The sequence below is a fragment of the Chinchilla lanigera genome, unplaced genomic scaffold, assembly GCF_000276665.1.
Source record: "Chinchilla lanigera isolate Chin_1 unplaced genomic scaffold, ChiLan1.0 scaffold00114, whole genome shotgun sequence".
Lineage (NCBI taxonomy): Eukaryota > Metazoa > Chordata > Mammalia > Rodentia > Chinchillidae > Chinchilla > Chinchilla lanigera.
The window spans coordinates 4,595,897-4,614,486 of NW_004955515.1; the positions used below are offsets into that span (position 1 = coordinate 4,595,897).

Here is an 18,590-nt window from a genome sequence, read left to right on the forward strand (position 1 = left end):
AATAGGAATTAGTGGTACAATTATTATAGCTATCTTGTGTATATATATATATATATATATATATATACAAATCTTTTACCCCTTCCTTCTTTTTTCCCCCATTCCAGTTGTTCTTTACTCTTGAGCCGTTTCTTTCCCTTTTACTATATCTATTATATCTTTTGCATTTTATTTTCTCTTCTTGTTTCTTACAAATGGCAAATAAATATATGCAAAAATGTTCAACATCATTGGTCATTCGAGAAATGCAAATTAAAACACCACTGAGATTCCATCTCAGCCCAGAAGGAAAGGCTGTCATCAAGAAATCAACCAATAATAAATGCTGGAGGGGCTGTGGGGAAAAAAGAAGCCCTTCTCCACTGCTGGTGGGAGTGTAGACTGGTGCAACCACTGTGGAAACCAGTTGGGAGATTCCTCAAAAAACGTATTAGAGTTCACAGTAGACCCAGCTATTCCTCTTCTGGGTATTTTCCGAGAAGAAATGAAAACATACCACAGCAATATATGTGCACCCATGTTTAAAGCAACACAATTTGTAATAGCTAAATCATGAAAACAACCCAAATGTCCATCAACCAAGGAATGGATAAAAAAGAGGTGGTATTTTTATACAATGGAGTATTACTCAGCTATAAAGAAAAACTCAAAGCTTTTAAAATAACTATTTTTCTAAAAGCATTACTACTTTGATTAGTCTAGACATTATTCAGCCCCTTCAACTCCAGCCCATACAACCAGTACCACTTTCTATCACTACAGTTTGTCTTTGCTAGAGTTTCATTTAAATGTTAGAGTTTTATTTAAATTCAATCTTTCTGTTTCCTTTGGGTTTGACTTTTCACATAAGATAATGCTTTTGCAATCCATCCATATTGCAAGGCCATGAGTACATTCCTTTCACTGTTATTGAGAGACGAGGGCTAGCTCCAAGCTGAAGTTATGAGTAAAGCTTCTATAAACATTTAGATACAAGTCTCTCTGTGAACCGAATCTATCGTTTCTCAAGATTGCTGGGTTCCTTGGTAAAGTAGCCATCATGTGAATCTTACACTCCATAACAGCAGAGAGCCAGTTATCCAACACGCTCCCAAACACTTGGCATTACCTCTCTTCCAGCCCACTCCAGTGGGTTACAAGTGCTAGCTCACACTAGCTTTAACTTGCATTCTCCCAGTGCTACGCACTGTGTACTCAATGAATATTTTGTAAAATGCCTGTTCAAATTTTGTGCCCATTATCTGCTGACTTTTTACTGTGTCCTTCTTCATGTATTCTGGACACAAGTCCTTTAATGGAGGCAGTCTATTCCGCAGTTTCTCTTAGTCTGTTGTTTGCATTTCATACTCTTGACTAAGAAACGCTTGTGTAACTAAGGCCATGAAGATTTTTCTCTTGTCTTTTTCTTCTAGACTTAATTTTTGTATGCTTTTTAATTTTGTATGAGAATCTATCTCTGTAAAGACAACCCTTTCCTCATTTAGTTACCTTGGAATTTCTGATGCAAATAACTAACCACATATATGTGGGTCTATTTCTGGGCTCTGTTCAGCGCCACAGATCTAAATGAACATTCTGAATGATTACGGTAGCCTTAGAGCAAGTCTTGAAATTTGGTACTATTAAGTTGCCCAACTTTGCTTTTACTTTTGAAAACTGTTTTTGCTATTTTATGTCCTTTGAAGTGCCGTATGGATTCTAAAACCAGCTTTGTCAGTATCTATGGAAATCTTGCTGGGATTGTGACTGGGAAGAAAGGACATTCTCACAACGGGATTGCCTGACCCACGAACACAATGCATCTCTTCATCCATTTGGGCCCTTTTCTAATTATTCCTTGTCTGCACAGTGGCAGCCATCTATTTAGTCATGCGGTTCTCTAAGAGCAGAGGGTACAGATTACAGCACTCAGTGGGCAAACAGACTTTGGGGGGGGCGGGTAAAATGGATGATGTGGGTGTACCCAGTTTCAGATGCTACCCTGGGCACTCCAGACCAATGAGGCTGCAGGGGGTGTCTGGAGGACCAGCACCAAGCATCACCTCCGCCAGCACTGAAGCTAGAAGGCTACAGTGGCAGCAGACAAAGGAAGGATATCTAGGTTTAAGATAGGAAGTGGAGCATGCTAGGAAAAGACAAGATCCAGCTTGTGGTTTTAGGGAAAAAAGCTTCACGGACTATAGAAGGACCAAGCATGATGCAACCCATGTCCATAGTGACCTTGAGCACACTGAGGTCTGAGGAGTGAGAGCTATGGGAGATGGGAGTAGGGACAATGACAAAATATAACTGAGCAAGTGGTTTGGTCAGGAGCAGGACAAAATCATGTTGAAATAGCTCGAGTCTCAGAGAATTACCAAAGGACACCAGCCAAAAAGTGAAAAGACTTCAATGGGAGAAGACAAAATATACATAAATCACGTATTAGGAGACTTGTTTCTGGAAAACATTAAAAACTTAAAAACTCAACAAAGAAAAGACAACTCAACTTAAAAAGAGATAAAGGATTTCAATAGGTATTTACCCAAAGGAGGTAGAGAAATGGCCAATAAGCACAGAAAAAGATGGTCAACATCACAAGTCATCAGAAAAATGCAAATCAAAACCACACTGAGAAGCCTAAAATAAAGTAGCAGACAAAAGAGCCTTCACTCATTGCTAGGGGTCGGCAAGAGATGTAATGTAAACTGTGCATCTGCTGTGGAAAACAGTTTTGTGGTTCCTCAAAATGTTAAATCTAGACTCACCACATGACAATTCATTGCTAGGTTTACACTCAAAAGACATGAAAGCATGTCCACATAAAAAATTGTCCATACATGCTCACAGCAGCATTTGTAATGGACCAAATATGGAAATAACCAAATGTTCATCCTCTGATGAATGAATACACAAACTGTGGTATATCCATACCATGGGTCGTTATTCAGCCACAGAAAGGAACACAGTGCTGAGATACGTTACAACACTCACAGACCTTACAAGCATTATGCCAAGTGAAAGAAACCTGACACAAAGACCACATACTGTGTGATTACAGTTATAATGATACCTTCTGAAGAGACAAATCCAGAGACAGAAAGTATATTAGTAGTAGACCAAAAGGTCAGAGAGGGGGATAAGTGGGGTGTTACTGTTACTGCACATGTGGTTTCCTTTGGGGGCAACAAAAATATTCCAGAATTAGATATTGATGACAGCTGTACAGCTGTGTGAGTGCTTAAAACTATAAAGCTGCACTAAGTGCTGGATTCTATGGTATGTGAATAACCTATGTCAATAAAGCTATTACTAAATCAGGAGAGAGGGAGAAGATTCCTCTAGAGGTGGCAATAGCAGCCAGCACAATACAACCTTTGCCTGAGCAAGTGAAACAAGTGGAATGGACTCCACCGAAGGTGGCTGCAGCAAACAACGCTGGCAGGGGGCTCATCTTTGTGTGGACAAAGACAGCTCCTTCCAAGATAGAAGCAAGAGAGGGCAGCGTACCTAGGACAAGGCACAGAAGTGAGAAAGAGAAGCCAACCCTGGACAAGGCCTGAGAGCAAGAGACACCAGGAAGCTAGGCAGTGTGGCAGCCACAGCTGGTGCTGGTGAACCCTCCTTGTGTGACCAAGGATTAATCAGTCTTGAAGGAATTTGTCTGCACGAAGTACCAAATCTGGTACCAGATATGGGGGAGGGGCACAGATATATGGTCTGGTCTTAAGAGGGCGATGCTCTTTCTCCAGGGCAACAGGTGCCCTGGGGCCTGAATGCAGCACGTGGCTGGACTGCGAGGACAGTCTGCCCAGAGTGAGGGGGTGGCGCAGAACACAGACAAGAAAGGATTGCTGACTCACTTCACAGCAGCCCCATTACAACATTCATAATGCTTTGAGTAGGAAGTGACGGAGATGGCTATTCAGTAACAGCACCGAGGTTAAGGACTCAGAGGATGGCAAGTAACCCACAAAACGATCACCCAGTTATTTAAAGACTGATACTATGGCATTTATTTAAAGTGAAACTTGAGCATTCCAGGATAAGTAAAGAGAATAAAACCACTAGAAGGCTCCCCTTGCTTGCTTCTTCTGGGTTTCCTCCAGGGGCCTCAGAAGTGCCACACTCCCCACCAAGTCTCAGACCCACGCAGACTGCAGGTGTCTCCCACTTCCTGTCCCTGCGGGCTGGCTGTCCACTTGAGGAAGAATGCTGCCTGGCAGTTCTACCCACGCCATGAAGAAGCAAAAGGAAAGAAATCCTGTGCTCTTCTCTTCCCAGCATTGTGGCAGGGTCCCATCCTAACCTGTAAATACAGACAAGCTACTCCTGGATCCCAGCAGAGTTCTCAGAACTGGATGTTGTCCACTTTTATTTTAAAACAAATAGAGGACAAAAATAGAGGCTCTAATTGGAGGTAGAAACAAACAGAAAATCTTTGCGTCCAGTCTTCTGTTTAAAATTACTTCATCTAACAGTTACAATTCTACATATAAGTTAAAAATGAGCAAATAAATTTCCTGCTAAATCCAGGTTCTCAATATCTAAAAGTCCAGCACCGTGAATCTGTATACTAAAGGTTTACATTAACCATTAAGAACATGTAGACGGGGATACAGCTCAGTGGCACAAGCACCTGCCTGGCAAGAGCAAGGTCCTGAGTTCAATTCCAGGTACAAAAAAACAAAAAACAAACAAACAAAAAAAAAACATGTAGACAATATGCATGATGATAATGATCACAATTATAATGGCAGACTTTTTTTTAAATTCTGGAAGATCAAATATCAGTCTGTTAAAGTAGTCATCTCTAGGTAAGATTAGAAGTAGCTTTCATTTCATTTCATATTTCTGTTTGACTTTTTCATATTCTTGGGGAAGGGGGTATTTTGTTCTTTGAGACTGGGTCTCACTATGTAGTTCAGGACTTGTCAAAAGAAATGGAATGGGGATGTGAAAAGATCCAAACTGAGACCTGGCCCAACAAAGAAGCCAAACGCATGGTGGCACTGGTACCCAGGAGACAGGCAGCCAGAGGAAGCTGCAAGCTGGGATGTCCAGATGATGGACTGCAGGGGAGAATTGGGGGAGGCAAACAATGGGCAAAGATAGAAACTCAAAATACATGAAACCAAATGTGAGGTTTAAGAATACATAACCACTAAAATGAATGCAATGGCCTGTAATTCACAATTCAATTTACATGTTATAGCACCTAAATATGAGGTCAGGAGAATACAGAATGCCCCAGTTGAGTATCCTATAAAGCATTCTAGGATCCCAAGGTTCAGGAAGCCCAGTGGCAACAAAAGATTACATTAAAAAAAAAAAAAAATGAAAACCAGCAAACATCTATAAATTTATTTTAAAAAATTAAAATAACAAAATGCCCACCCCTCAAAGAAACTTCCCCTAACAAATTATCAAACAAAATTAAGGAACAATTTTTTTGCCAGGTGTGGTAGTCTACATCTGTAATCCCAGCACTCTGGAGGCTGAGCCAGGAGGATTGTTGAGAGCTTGAGGCCAGCCTGGGCTACAAAGTGAGCTCAAGGCCAGCCTGAACTGCATAGTGAGACCCTCTCTCAAAAAGACGGAAAAAAAAAAAAAAAAAAGACAGTCTTGGGATTTTCATTGGTGGTTTTGTTTTGTTTTTAAACACAGATATCTGGTTTTGTATCCTCAGGTTTAAGCCTTCTTGAACCACTCCTTTTATTACACTTTATTCATAGCATTGTGCCAAAGTCAAATGTTAGGCTGTGCTATATATGCTTATATGAATTTATTACCTAATCACTTCAAAGCGCCTCTTAACATATATTACAACAGTAAGAGATGAAAGGGTGTTTTAAATAGCTAGAAATCAAATGAAAGAAACAACAGAGGAATTCTACTTGAACCTTCAGCAGTCAACAAAGTTAAAAGTAAATTAAAATACAGGAAGTAAAATTCCAATATGAAACTAAACACCAATTTAAAAAACCAATTAAAATTCTAAGAATATTATGGACATAACTATTCCAATTTTTCAAAGGTATAATTAATCTTGTAAGTAGACGGGGAAAAAAATAGCACATTAGAAACAAAGGAGGCTGGGCATGGTGGTGCACAGCTTTAGTCCAAGCACTAATCCCAGCAGCACTCTAGGAGGCTGAGGCAGAAGGACTGCCACAAATTCAAGGCCAGCCTGGGCTACACAGTGAGTTCAAGGCCAGCCTAAATTACACAGCGAGACTCCATCTCAAAACACAAACACACACACACACACAAAAAAAAAAACCAAAAAGAAACAAACAATTTGTGTGTATGTATATGCAGGATAGTTAACATGGCTGTTCTACTGTCTTGTATTTCTTTGCTGAAAGAAACTGTCAATGAGTCCTTGGTTGATCAGCATTGCATGTCCATATCTGTTTTCATGAGAAACCACTTTGAAGATATCAATATGTAATACAACAAGCACTGTTAATTCCCTACCACTTTGTTTGTAACTCTGTACTATTCTTTTGCTATTTTATAAAATGTTGTCTGTTAGTTTTCCTCCTTTTATTTTTAAAATAAAAAAAAGAAACAAACAAGTCTGCACATCAATAATCAATAATGCTCAGAGTAAACAACAACAACAAAAATCAATTCATCTACATCTACATTAAGATAAATAAAACGGTGCTACCCAAAGAAAGTGTGTACAAAGGTCAAAATATAAAAGTGACCAAACGCTATTTATTTTTGTTTCTCTTCTTAAATTTTGAGTCAGGGTCTTGCTAAGTTGCCCAGGCTGCCCTCCAACTCACAATCTTCTTTGCTGCAGCTTCCCAAACAGGTGGAATTACAGGCAGGCACCACCACACCCAGCTAACCGATGGAAATTCTGAACTCATCTCAAAGGCAGTGGGCAGTGTGCTTGTATTTTAAAATGTTGCTAAAATCCCACAAGTTATCAAGTAATTGGAAAAATTATTTTGGATTGCTTCCCCTTTATGCCATAAAAATACCCAGCTAATTTCAAAATACACATGGTAACAATGCATACTTGTTAGATATTGACTTTAAAAAACACTATAAATAACTTAGGGAAAAATCTGAATATGGGCTTAATATTTAAATTCCTATTAGGGAAGTGTTATTTAATTTGATGTGATAATATGTAGTATTAAGAGTGAATGGATAGGGGGCTGGGGATTTAGCTCAGCGGCACAGTGCCTGCCTGGCAAGCGCAAGGTCATGAGTTCGATTCCGGTACAGGGGAAAAAAAAAAAAGAGTGAAAGGATATCCCTATTTTTAGGTGGCAGTGATACAACTGAAGTTTCACAGGTGAAGTGTTACGACATTTGCAACTTCTTTGTTTTTTTTTAAGACAGGGTCTCACTATACAGTTAGGCTTGCACTGAACTCACTGTGTAGCCCAGGCTGTCCTCAAATTCATAGCAATCCTCCTGCCTCCACCTCCCCAATGCTGGGATTACAGAAGAAAGCCACCATGCCCAGCTGCTGAAATTTACTTCCATTTGTTTTTTTGTTGTTGTTTATTTGTTTTTGAAACAGTGTCTCGCTCTGCAGTTCAGGCTGGCCTTGACCTCACTTTGTTGCCCAGGCTGGTCTCTAACTCACAACGATCCTCCTGTCTCAGCCTCCTAAGTGCTGGGATTACAGGCATCTGCCCATGCCCAGCTGCAACTTACTTCTTAATAGCTGACTTGCAACAAAACAAGACACAGACACACACAGTACTTTACGGCAAATGTCAATTACTGGAGCAAGACAGTGGATATACAGATAAGCATTTTACTATTCTTTCAGTGTTTCATATATTTAAATGTTTTCTTCAAAAATTAGAAAAAACACATGATACTGTTGTTACAAACTGAGCCAGTTTTCTAGTAATTTCTCAAACTGCTCTTCACTTCTAGGCCTGCAATACATGATGTAAGGACAGCTCAAATGAGACATGCTATGGCTTGCAGCCCGATACACCCTTCAAAACAAATCTTCTAGGAAGCAAGCCTCTATTAGTGGCTCCACTTATAAGAGCATAACACTTAGCAAATCTAATGAGCCAGGCACAGTTCTCTAAAACCAAGTGGATTACAGGCTGCACTTTCCCAGCCTGCATTTCCATCATGGTATAACAAAGAGCTTAGGCACACAATTTTGGATCTACCACTTCATCCCTGAGAACATACAGGAGGGCCCTACCACACACAGCAAATAGAAACCCCTTGTCTTTCATGGACAAAAAAAAGCAAACAAGTACTGTAATTTCTAACAAGAGGGGGAAATTTTTCAAACAGAAGTTGAAAACAACCACACTGTATTAGAGTAAAAAGGAAAGCACATTCTGGCATATGAATAAGAGATAAAGAACAAAGGAAGTTTTCACTAGCCAAGAACAAAATGAAAGAAGTGGCAAAGGAATTTTGCTTGAACCTTCAAGCATCAACAAAGTAAGTATAAACTAAAATGCAGAGGAAAAATGAATTTGGAACTAGACACCTATTAAAAATATTTATGGAAAGAGGGATAATTCTGACAGAATCAGAAGTTTACAGGAAAGCCACCTCTGGAAACTGTTCACTTTACACTCCTCCCTTGACTACACAGAAGCTGGTCCCAGAGCTGGAAGCAGATTCAAAGTTCACATCCATTTTTCCAATTCCTCAAGTCATAAAGGGCACTTGTACATACTAAGTGACAACTGACAATCACAGATGTCACTAGTAAGTGCAAGCTTTAGTGTCCTGGTCACTCATACCAATCTCGTTCATTACTACGATGCTCAAACACAAGCCCTCCTCACTTCAGAAAATCAAAGTGAAGAGCCCTCCTGAAGTTCATTACTGTGATACAGGCAGCAATCAAAAACAAGAAAGGAAAACATATTAACTGCTAATAAAACAGCACAAATGGACCATTTCTCTAATGAACTTGGGTCTCCCCCACCCTGCAAAAAAGTCTTCCACTATTTTATAGCTGTAGATCATTAAGAAAAAAGTTATGAAAGTTCTCATCTAAAAAATATTGATCTAAGTAACATATAACTATATTACCTACTCAAAAATTAATATTTTAAGTAAAAGTTAATATAAAACTTCAACTCAAACATTTCCTTTTATCTATGTACATGGCATTCCACAAAGGCAATTCTCAAAGGACTTATAAATTTATCTAACATACTAGTGTCAGGAACAAGGAAAGAATGATGTTTGTTTTCTAAGTCAGTGCAGTGGAGGAAACACAACACTGCTTGCTACCACATTTCCTTCTATCATGAAGAACACAACTTACACTAAAGTCATGACAAAATCAACAGTTACTATAAATGCTGGAAACAAAGTTAAGTTTGTACCTTTAATGAGGCTAGTGGATGTTCTGGACCAAGTAAACTCCAATGAAAGGAAGCCAGATCTTCATCAGGTAGTATGTGATTTCCTACAATATAAATGTGGATAACATAAAAGCAATCATTGTAAGTGACACAGGGAAAACTTCCAAATCACTGCATGTTTATTTATACAACATATACAACTTCCAAATTTGTTGACACACTACATGTAACTTCCAAGTAACAATGGAGGTTATTTCTTTACTTTTTAGCATAAAAAAACATAAAGCAAGCAGATTCCTTGCAACAGCCTCAAGTACAATTCTAACAACATTTAAACTAAGGACAGCACAGTAGTACAAACATAAGCAACTTCCCAGTAGAGCATTAAATAAACACCAGTTTGCAAAAAGGTCAGTCTGATAATACTAACTAGATACAAGTTTTCATTTATTCATGAAACAGCTGTGGCTCAAAATTTTATGTCCTAGATGCAACAGCCAAATGTGGAACCTACAGTTATAAAATCTTCCTTAGCACGACTAAATGATAATGATGGTAGCATGAATCACCGCCCACGAATATATGTGACAAAGTACATCCTACAACAGTACTCTGAACCACTCAGCTGTCCATCCTACTGCTACTGCTCAGTCTACCAGTAAGTACATCCAACTGAGATTTTGGTGGGGGAGTACAGTACTGAGGACTGAACCCAGGGCCTCACACCTCCTAGGTGTGAAATACATCACCACCCTAAGAAACATTCTGGAAGGAACATACTACTTTTCACAGTATCACTGAAAGCCTGATATATTAATAACAGCAGAATGTTAGTTATCTCAATGCAATTTAAAAGCTGCAATTTCCTAAATAACTCTGTGACTTTTATAACATGACTTAATCATCTCCATATTAAGATAGCAGACTCATTAATTAGCTGCTGAAGGGAAGCAAAACAAAGTGAAATCATCTGCAACACTGCTAAATGATAATATTCCAAACACACAAACATATTAATCAAAGATATGTGAACTACAAGGATGCCAGACCAGCAAATTTAAACCTTACATATCCAGGTTGACTCTACTGTATGCGCTTTCTTCTGTTAATGGATTGCACAGAATTTTACAGTGAAATATAAAGTGTCAGATGGGGTGGAGGGGTGGAGGTTTTTTTTTAGGATTCAATTTGAAAAAAATACTAAGGCAATTCCAACATCAGCTCTATGAAAATGTAGCTGGAACACCTGAATGAATATTCTACCCAACTTCCCTACAACAAAAACTTACACAGCTATTATAGAAACGTATACTTTCTATTACAAAAGAGAAAAGAAAAATAAGCTTTCTCATTTGAGGACACTGGAACTTGTACAAAATCTAAAATTAAAAAAGCTCATTAATTAAGAGTTTACCAGGCTGGGAATATAGCTCAATGGCAATATAGCTCAATGGCAATATAGCTCAATGGAATATAGCTCGCTGCCTGGCGAGCACAAGGTTGATAGTTCGATTCCCCGTACCAAAAAAAACGTAATTAAAAGAGTTTACCTATAATTTGCCTAAACTTTATGAGGAGATTCTAAAACCTAGATTAACTTGATAAAATGTTACTATTTTTTCATTTATTTCAAAATTTCACAATATAATCACTACAAATGAATGAGCTAACATTATCTCCCAAGAAATGTATTTAGTAATTCTTAATAAGACAATCAAGTTTTCTTTCACATTTCAAATTTGCTAAGGCCACCACGTTCTAAGAGCATGCAAGTTTCACATCATTAAAGCTCAATGGTAGAAAGAAGTCATTCTGTGTAACACCCAAGCAAACATAGGACATTCCATACAACGTTCCACCCACCCACATCGTTCACTTTTAACATCACAGGAAATAGCCTTCTATATTTTAGTATTTCAAAATATATTTACATTAATTTGTAATCTTCCAAACCCCAAGTCACAAGAGTTGATGAAGAAACTAAATTTGAAATTAGATCCACATCAACAACTTGTGAAATCATATTGTTAACTGATTCCATATATAATAAAACTTTGGGGAATATTTATAGAAATCTTTCTGATAACTAGGGATTTCCAACAATGACTCACAGTATAACTGCCCTCTCAAGCAGACCAGGCTTGGGCTGCTTTGCTCCCCAGGATACAAAACGAGGGCATGCACAGTAACTTTCCGGAGACCAAGATGCTTCCAAAAGGGCCCCAAACCCACCAGAATCAGAGTCTCGTCACAGGAGTAATGCACTCAAACATATTTACTTACATTTGTACACAATTATTACAAACTCAGTAAGCTGGTGCTGGGTATTAAAGCAGCTTGAGACATGCACACTGAAAGCACAGAAAAGGCGGCTGACGAGAGAGCAAAGCAGAGAATATACAAGGCAGATGTGAAGTGGAAAAGGAACACAATACCTCTCAGAAACATAGTACATCAAAGAAATTAACAGATAAAATCCTAAGGAAAACAAGATTTCATCCTTTCCTGGCATACAGCATAAGGAATCCCAAAGGGATATTCTAAAAAAGTTACACATTCGCTTAAAATAGTTTATTTTTGTTTTTCTTTTAAACTACTAAGTGTCTAAAATATGAAGGGAAAACAACATGGCTAACTCCACACCATATTTTCCTGTTATAATTCATGCCAAAGGTTTAAATGCCTAATTTTCATAGTGGGCATGTGATTTCATAACACATGTGATTTAGAAATGTTATTTTTCCAAAACTTTGACTTTATTCACAAGATTCGTTTTTCAGCCCAGATAAAACAATATATAAACAAACTGTTCAAGAACAAAATCAGTACATTATCAAGAATACCAAAAAATATTACAAAGAATGCTAAGGAAGGGACTATTCCCTGGTTCTTTTAAATTTAAAACACACAATCAAAACATTTGAGTCCTGAAATAACAGGCCATATGCTCACAATATAATAACTCCCTTACAAAGTAAAATAAAGTTTTCACACTGCTCCACCTACCTAACAAAGCAGCAAAAATAGGAAAACGATTTGGGTTCAGGTCCAGCTGCTTGGCAACTTCATGCATCAGGTATTGGCTTGTCGTGAGACTTTTCCCGTTGCGGCTCAGTTTCAGGGCATGGGCACTGAAGTAGTAGGGGATGTTGCACAGTGCATAATCAGAGTCATACGCCACCAACCCATGGAAACCATTCTCTCTGCAGAAACCAATCACTTCTTGATGGTGATCCTCAATGCTCTGTGCAACCTACACAAATGAGAAGGAAACTTCATTAGGTGTAAGATAAAATCATAGCAGCGGGCTCAATGATTACACAGAAAAGGAAGTTAGAAAAGAACATTACCCAAGAAAGCCAAACAGTCAAAAGGTGCCATTAATGAAGTGTGCAGCACATTGCGTCAATAGGAAATCTCAGTGCGAAATCAGATTTCAAGTCACCTCTTGTCAGTAACTTATGCTGCCATCCAGATTGCAAACTAATTTTACATTCTTGTCAAATTCAAGACCACCCTGCGGGAAATACAGAGCTGCCTGGCCCTATGACAATGCTTTGCAAGCAGGGAGAGAAACAGTGGTAGAGAGAGACAAAGGAGGAAAATAAAGAGTGAGAAGGAGGTAGACAGAAGAGCCACTCACGTTCGGGTCAAGCAAAACAACTTCTTCAAGCAGATCAAACGCGTCATCAAGTAGGTACAATAACCAAAAAGATTTAACAACAGTAAAGATCAAGTGTTATCCCTCACAAATGTGTTCAACAGTTCAACACTCTTGAGTTAGGCAGGCAGGGGAACAATATAAGGGTGCATGTGCTCATCCTAAAAATAACGGCCACTTGTTGTTCTGTGTCCCCAACACACTGCCAGGATTACCATTTGAGTTAGCTCTGACTCACTAGATATAATGAAATCTCACTAAGAGGCAACACAAACCTGTTAAAGATTCACATTTAAAGGAAAAATAACTTTCTAATTTCTCCTGGTAAAGACTTCAATATTTTACTATTGAAAACATACGTAAACACCCAATTAGAAATATTATTCCTTAGAATAAGAGAAAACTGTTTAAATCTGAAAAACCCAGTATACCAATTAAAATAAAATACTTCTAAAACATCTACAATTAGGCCAGTTTCATTCTCCCACTTCCAGAAATAGTAATCTCTAAGTCCCAGGTCATCTCAAATAATTTCATTATATAGAACTTTTGTATTTAGTGATTTTTGAAGTATTTTTAAATAACCAGAAATTACTGGCTGTATTCCAGACATCTTTAATAGTAAATCTATATACTCAAAGAAGAGGTCCTAAAATGAAAGGAGACCAGTGAATCACCACTCCCTGTCCCCTCCTTCATCTCGCAGGAGTTCTAGAAAGGGCAGGACGACTGTTTGTGCTATGAGATTCATGTGATTTGTAGGAGGTGGCCCAGAATGAAAATATGGGTGGTATCACATTCCACATCTGTATCAGTGAAGGGTTCATTAAACCCCTTCTTCTGGGCAACTGAGGCAGGTCCACATCCGCCGTTAGGGAGCCCAAATGACCATGGTTTATCTGCTGGTTGCTCACACTGCAGTTCCCTGACCAAGAGCTTCACAGGGTGAAGCAGAACACCCAGGAGAGAAGGGTCTACTGAACCAGAAGGGATAAAAGGCTTCTCATGAGGAATGGCTTTTCAACTGAGACTTGAAGGAAGAGGTGGCCCTGAAAAGGTTTCCAAGGTGCACGTCCCTGCAGACTTGGGGCCAGTGCAGTGCACACATCCCCAGGGCAGAGGGACTCAATGAGCTCCACCTGGGATGAAGGGAGACCCCGTCTGGGCATCAACACAGGTCAGGTAACCTGTAAGCTTTCAAATAATGTTCTGAGTGCTGAAAAATAGTAAGCAGTGCATTTCAAGAATTATAAAACGTTCATACTCTTGAACCCAATAATGGCACTCCAGGAAGTAAGAGCCTAAAAAAACCTGTCTACACCAGATATAAAACACATTCAAAGCATGAAAGAGATTGCAGGGAACTTCTATGGAGGTACTCATAGTGTATTGTAGGAGAACTTGGGGGAAATCTCACTATAAATGTTAAAAAAAAAGTCATTTTAGAATGCAGTATGGTATATACACCAATATGTAAAACCGTTTGTAGAAAGCCTAGAAAGGAAAAACCAAAAAACAACGTAATTTTATCAGGGTGGCAGAACTGTGCTTTAAAAACATTTTAAATGGAAAAACTAATCAAAAGCTGAGGAACTCCTATTAGAACCCACAATGCCATTATCTCTGTGCTACAGCACTGTGGGCAAAATCTTTTATAGGCCTGCTTCTCTCGAGAGCACAAGGACCATAGCATATGCATTTTTGTATCAAAGCTTACTACATCAAAAGATGTAAAAATGGTTCCATTGTGGGTCCCACAGACTCCTTAAATTACCTATAAAGATTAGTAAGATGCACAGTCTCTCTGTCCAACATCTGGTAGAACCTATAAAGCTAAGTGGTGTGTGGAGCTCTTCAGTCACCTCCTTCCCCGTCTCTAACAGAATCCCTTGTTCACTCACAACATGTAACTTCTGGGTGGCATTTAAAAAACTAAGTGGTAGGAGGCTGAGGCAGGAGGATCACTGTGAGTTGAGGCTACCCTGGACTATAAAGTAAGTTCGAGAACAACCTGAGCTACATAGTGAGATCCTGTCTCAAAAAAAACGAAACACAACAAAAAGATATTTAAGTGTATAAACCGTTAATAAATCACTACAACTCTAATTTGCAAATGAGTAATAATACCTTAATCCCCCCCCTAAAAGTACACACATCATTAAACAAACAATTGACTGCTAGAACTACAGTACTGTCCTCAAACAAAAGATAATGGAATTACAGCCGTGAACAAGCAAGTCACCCCTGCAGCAAAGGTGGGAGTTCACCCACCCCACTTTTGTTCATCTTTCCATCTCAATCTCCTGAGTCATAGCCAGCAGGGAGAAGCTGGATGACCTTCCCGGTTACCAAGGTAAACTCTGATGTCTCTTTAAGGTTCCTTCAACTTCTAGAATTCTAGTATCCTCCCCCCCTCCCCCATTAAAACTCATGAATATGGCACAGAGGCAAATGCCTGTAACTCCAGCTACTTGGGAGCCTGAGGCAAAAAGATCCAAGTTCAACACCAGCCTAGACAATTTAGTAAGACTCTGTCTCAAACAAACAAAAGCAAAAACAAAACCAAACAACTTATTATTCCTTTATCTGAGGACGTACAACAAGGAGTTAGAAACTATGGGTGAAGCAGGAAGTATGGCAAAGTGGTAAAGCACACTCAGCATGCTCTAAGCCCAGGGTTCAATCCCCAGTACCAAAGACAAGATCAAACAACCCACAAGGGTATAGAGCGGTTATCCTTCTCAATGGGTGAATAATGGAAGTGTGGCTCAGCAGTTATTCAACTGAGAGAGAGCAGGAAGCATCTACCAAAGAAAATCAGGGGGAGTGCAGAGATAAAAGTTGATAGCTCAGGGTGGTAGGTACAAGATGAATGTACATTTGTCAAAACTCATGATTGTTAATCACAAAGACTGGAATCTTCAGGCTAACCAAAACTGCTCAGCTTGGCTTGTGTGTCTCCCAGGTCTAGGGTAACAACTCTGACAATGCTCTGCAGGAACACCAGGGTAAAAGGAAATGGAACTTGGCAAAGGCAAAAGGTCCAAGAGCAAGAGAAGACGACAGCACTGGATTAGAAAATCTTACCGGCACTCAAGTGATGAGACACACCAGCGTGCAGGAACAGGAACAGTGGGGCTGGTGTACACCCCAGCAACAGAGTCATCCCTGTGCCTAGTGCACAGGAACACAAGTGTCCAAAGCATCTCACAGGACCAGAAAACAAGGGAAATCCCCAAATCAAAGGCTGGTGTGTGCCCAAGGACCAACCCAAGACAGCTTCTGACACCACAGCAAGCTGTGACACAATGTGAGAGCAAGGTAGGTAACATGGTAACAGATCACAACCCCAAATCAAGTGACATCTGATCTACATACTAACTAAATGAATGATTCTATAAATGAACAGGGAGGTAGAGACACATGTCCTCTATAGCAGAATTCAAATATATAATCCCTTCTCCGGCAGATGGAGCTTCAGACTACCCCACTGCCAGCTGCATGTGGTCATCTGGACTCAATGACCAATTTCGAAGAATGAGAATGTTACAAATAGACAAGACCCTGTCTCACACAACAAAAAAAACAACAACAACAGTAACAACAAAAAAAAGGCAAAGGGAAAAGTGCTCACTAGAGCTAATATCTACCCACAGGAACCTAACCAGGTGATCAAGGCTGCGCTGTGCTGTGCTGCGCTGTGAGGAGAAGCAACCACACCTCTGGGCTATTCTACTTCAAACCCCTCAAAAGTGTTACCGCCAGGGGACTTGCCAAGAAGCTGTTCCAGAGAGGTGACTAAGGAGATGAGGGGCCTGATGCCATGTGAGTCTTAAAACAGAGAAGTACTCTGGTGAGAGACCAGGTGACATCAAAGGAAGTCCACAAAGGAAGACCAGTATTCCACCAAGGCTGGTTCTCATTGTGAGCACTGTAGTAGCCGGTAGGAAGCTGACATCCATGGACACAGAGTGGAGGACATTTAGGGATTCTGTATTGTCTATCCAACTTTTCTACAAAATTTAAATTATTCAAAATAAAAACAACTTTTTAAAAAAAGTCAGCATACTCTGAGACACAAGACATCAGCTGAAAGACTACTCTAACTGCTTTTTAGATAAATACAGCAGTAACAGGGACCTGAGAAAGGAATCCCTGCCTAAAAAGCAGTCTCATACCAAAAAGGCCTGATATGGACATGGTTCTCTTCCCACTGATAGAAGCAGAAAAGCAAACAAATATGGAATTCAGCTAACTATAAATTTACAAATGACTGAGCAGATGAATGGAGTCAAAACATGAAGCATAATTACAAGAGGGCCAATGAACAATTCTTTAGGATCCAGGTCAAGGACAGCCTGGTAAAAACCTAAGAGGCCAGGGGTGGTGGCACATGCCTGTAATCCCAGTACCAGGGAGGTTGAGGCAGGAGGATCGTTGTGACTTCAAGAACAGCCGGGGCTGGGGATTTAGCTCAGCGGCAAAAGCGCCTGCCTGGCAAGCGCAAGGTCGTGAGTTCGGTTCCCGGTACCGGAGAAAAAAACCAAAAAAAAAAAAGAACAGCCTAGGCTACAAAGTGAGCTCAAGGACAGCCTGAACTGCATAGCGAGCCTTGTCTCAAAACCCCCCCCACACACACACACACACCCCTGACAGAGGCTTCGATGGGAGTGAAAAGGTTTGGGTGGAGATAGGAAACAGATTCTGGATTGCATCAAGACTGGCTTGAGGAACAGCTATTCAACCAAAAATAAAAATTAAGTCCCACGGACACATAGGAGGTGCTTTATTTCCTCCTCTAGTCAGAGGAATGTTTCATGCTCTTCTAACTCCTGCTTGTCTGTTTCTCCTCTTGCCTGGCCAGAATTGGGAATAATACAAAGAAATTTGTATTTCAACAATTTTATTCCTCAAGCTCTTTATTTCATTTTTTACAAGTGAGTAAAAGCTATGAACTACAACCTTGAAAAGGCTATTTTAATCACTTCAAAAGTAATAAAACAAGACTCAAACTTTCCAAAACTACTTATAGATAGTTCAAAAAAGAGGTTAAAACCACCCTCAAAGGTAAACCAGATTGATCTGCGTTGCCTCACAACTGAAAACCCCAGGCTGGTAACCACGGAGACTATTTGCCACATTGAGCTTGCCGGTGCAAGCTTCAGATCAGGGAAGTGAAACTCGGAAACTCCTGCCACATACACCCAGGGAGCACCCCACTTCCATTCTCCTTGACCAAGGAGGGGTCCGGCATCTCACACAACACTCCTGCCCGGGACACCAGCAGGGGCGTGGGAAACCTCACAACCTCCTCCTCCTTGCTGCCCCCTCCCCAAGAAAGAGTGTAGGGTAATACTGAAAAGTCCAGCAACAAAGGTTACCATTTTGAGACCCAAGGAAGTACCCTGCACTTAACTTATTACGCTAATTTTATACTACTATAAATTTACCACAGAATCCTAGGTCAATCTGTTTATCTCAACAGTTTTAAATGTCATTGTTTAAAAAGGGCAGGTAGCCAAGGAGAGAAAACAAAGAGACCGAGAAAAAGCAGCTGCTTTTGCTGCACCACTAAGAGAAACAGATCCCAGGTCTGATTCCCGGGGCTCCAAGAAGAACTC

The 18,590-nt window shown here is 39.9% G+C and overlaps 1 protein-coding gene across 1 annotated transcript in view; it reads right to left on the reverse strand.

Moving 5' to 3' along the window:
- LOC102023626 (constitutive coactivator of PPAR-gamma-like protein 1) overlaps positions 1–18,590 on the reverse strand; it is a gene marked incomplete at its 5' end in the record, with an annotated part of 97,061 nt that overhangs the window by 64,311 nt on the left and 14,160 nt on the right. The window contains 2 exon segments of the mRNA XM_013506883.1: positions 9,330–9,412; positions 12,315–12,561. Coding sequence (XP_013362337.1) covers positions 9,330–9,412; positions 12,315–12,561 — 330 coding nt within the window.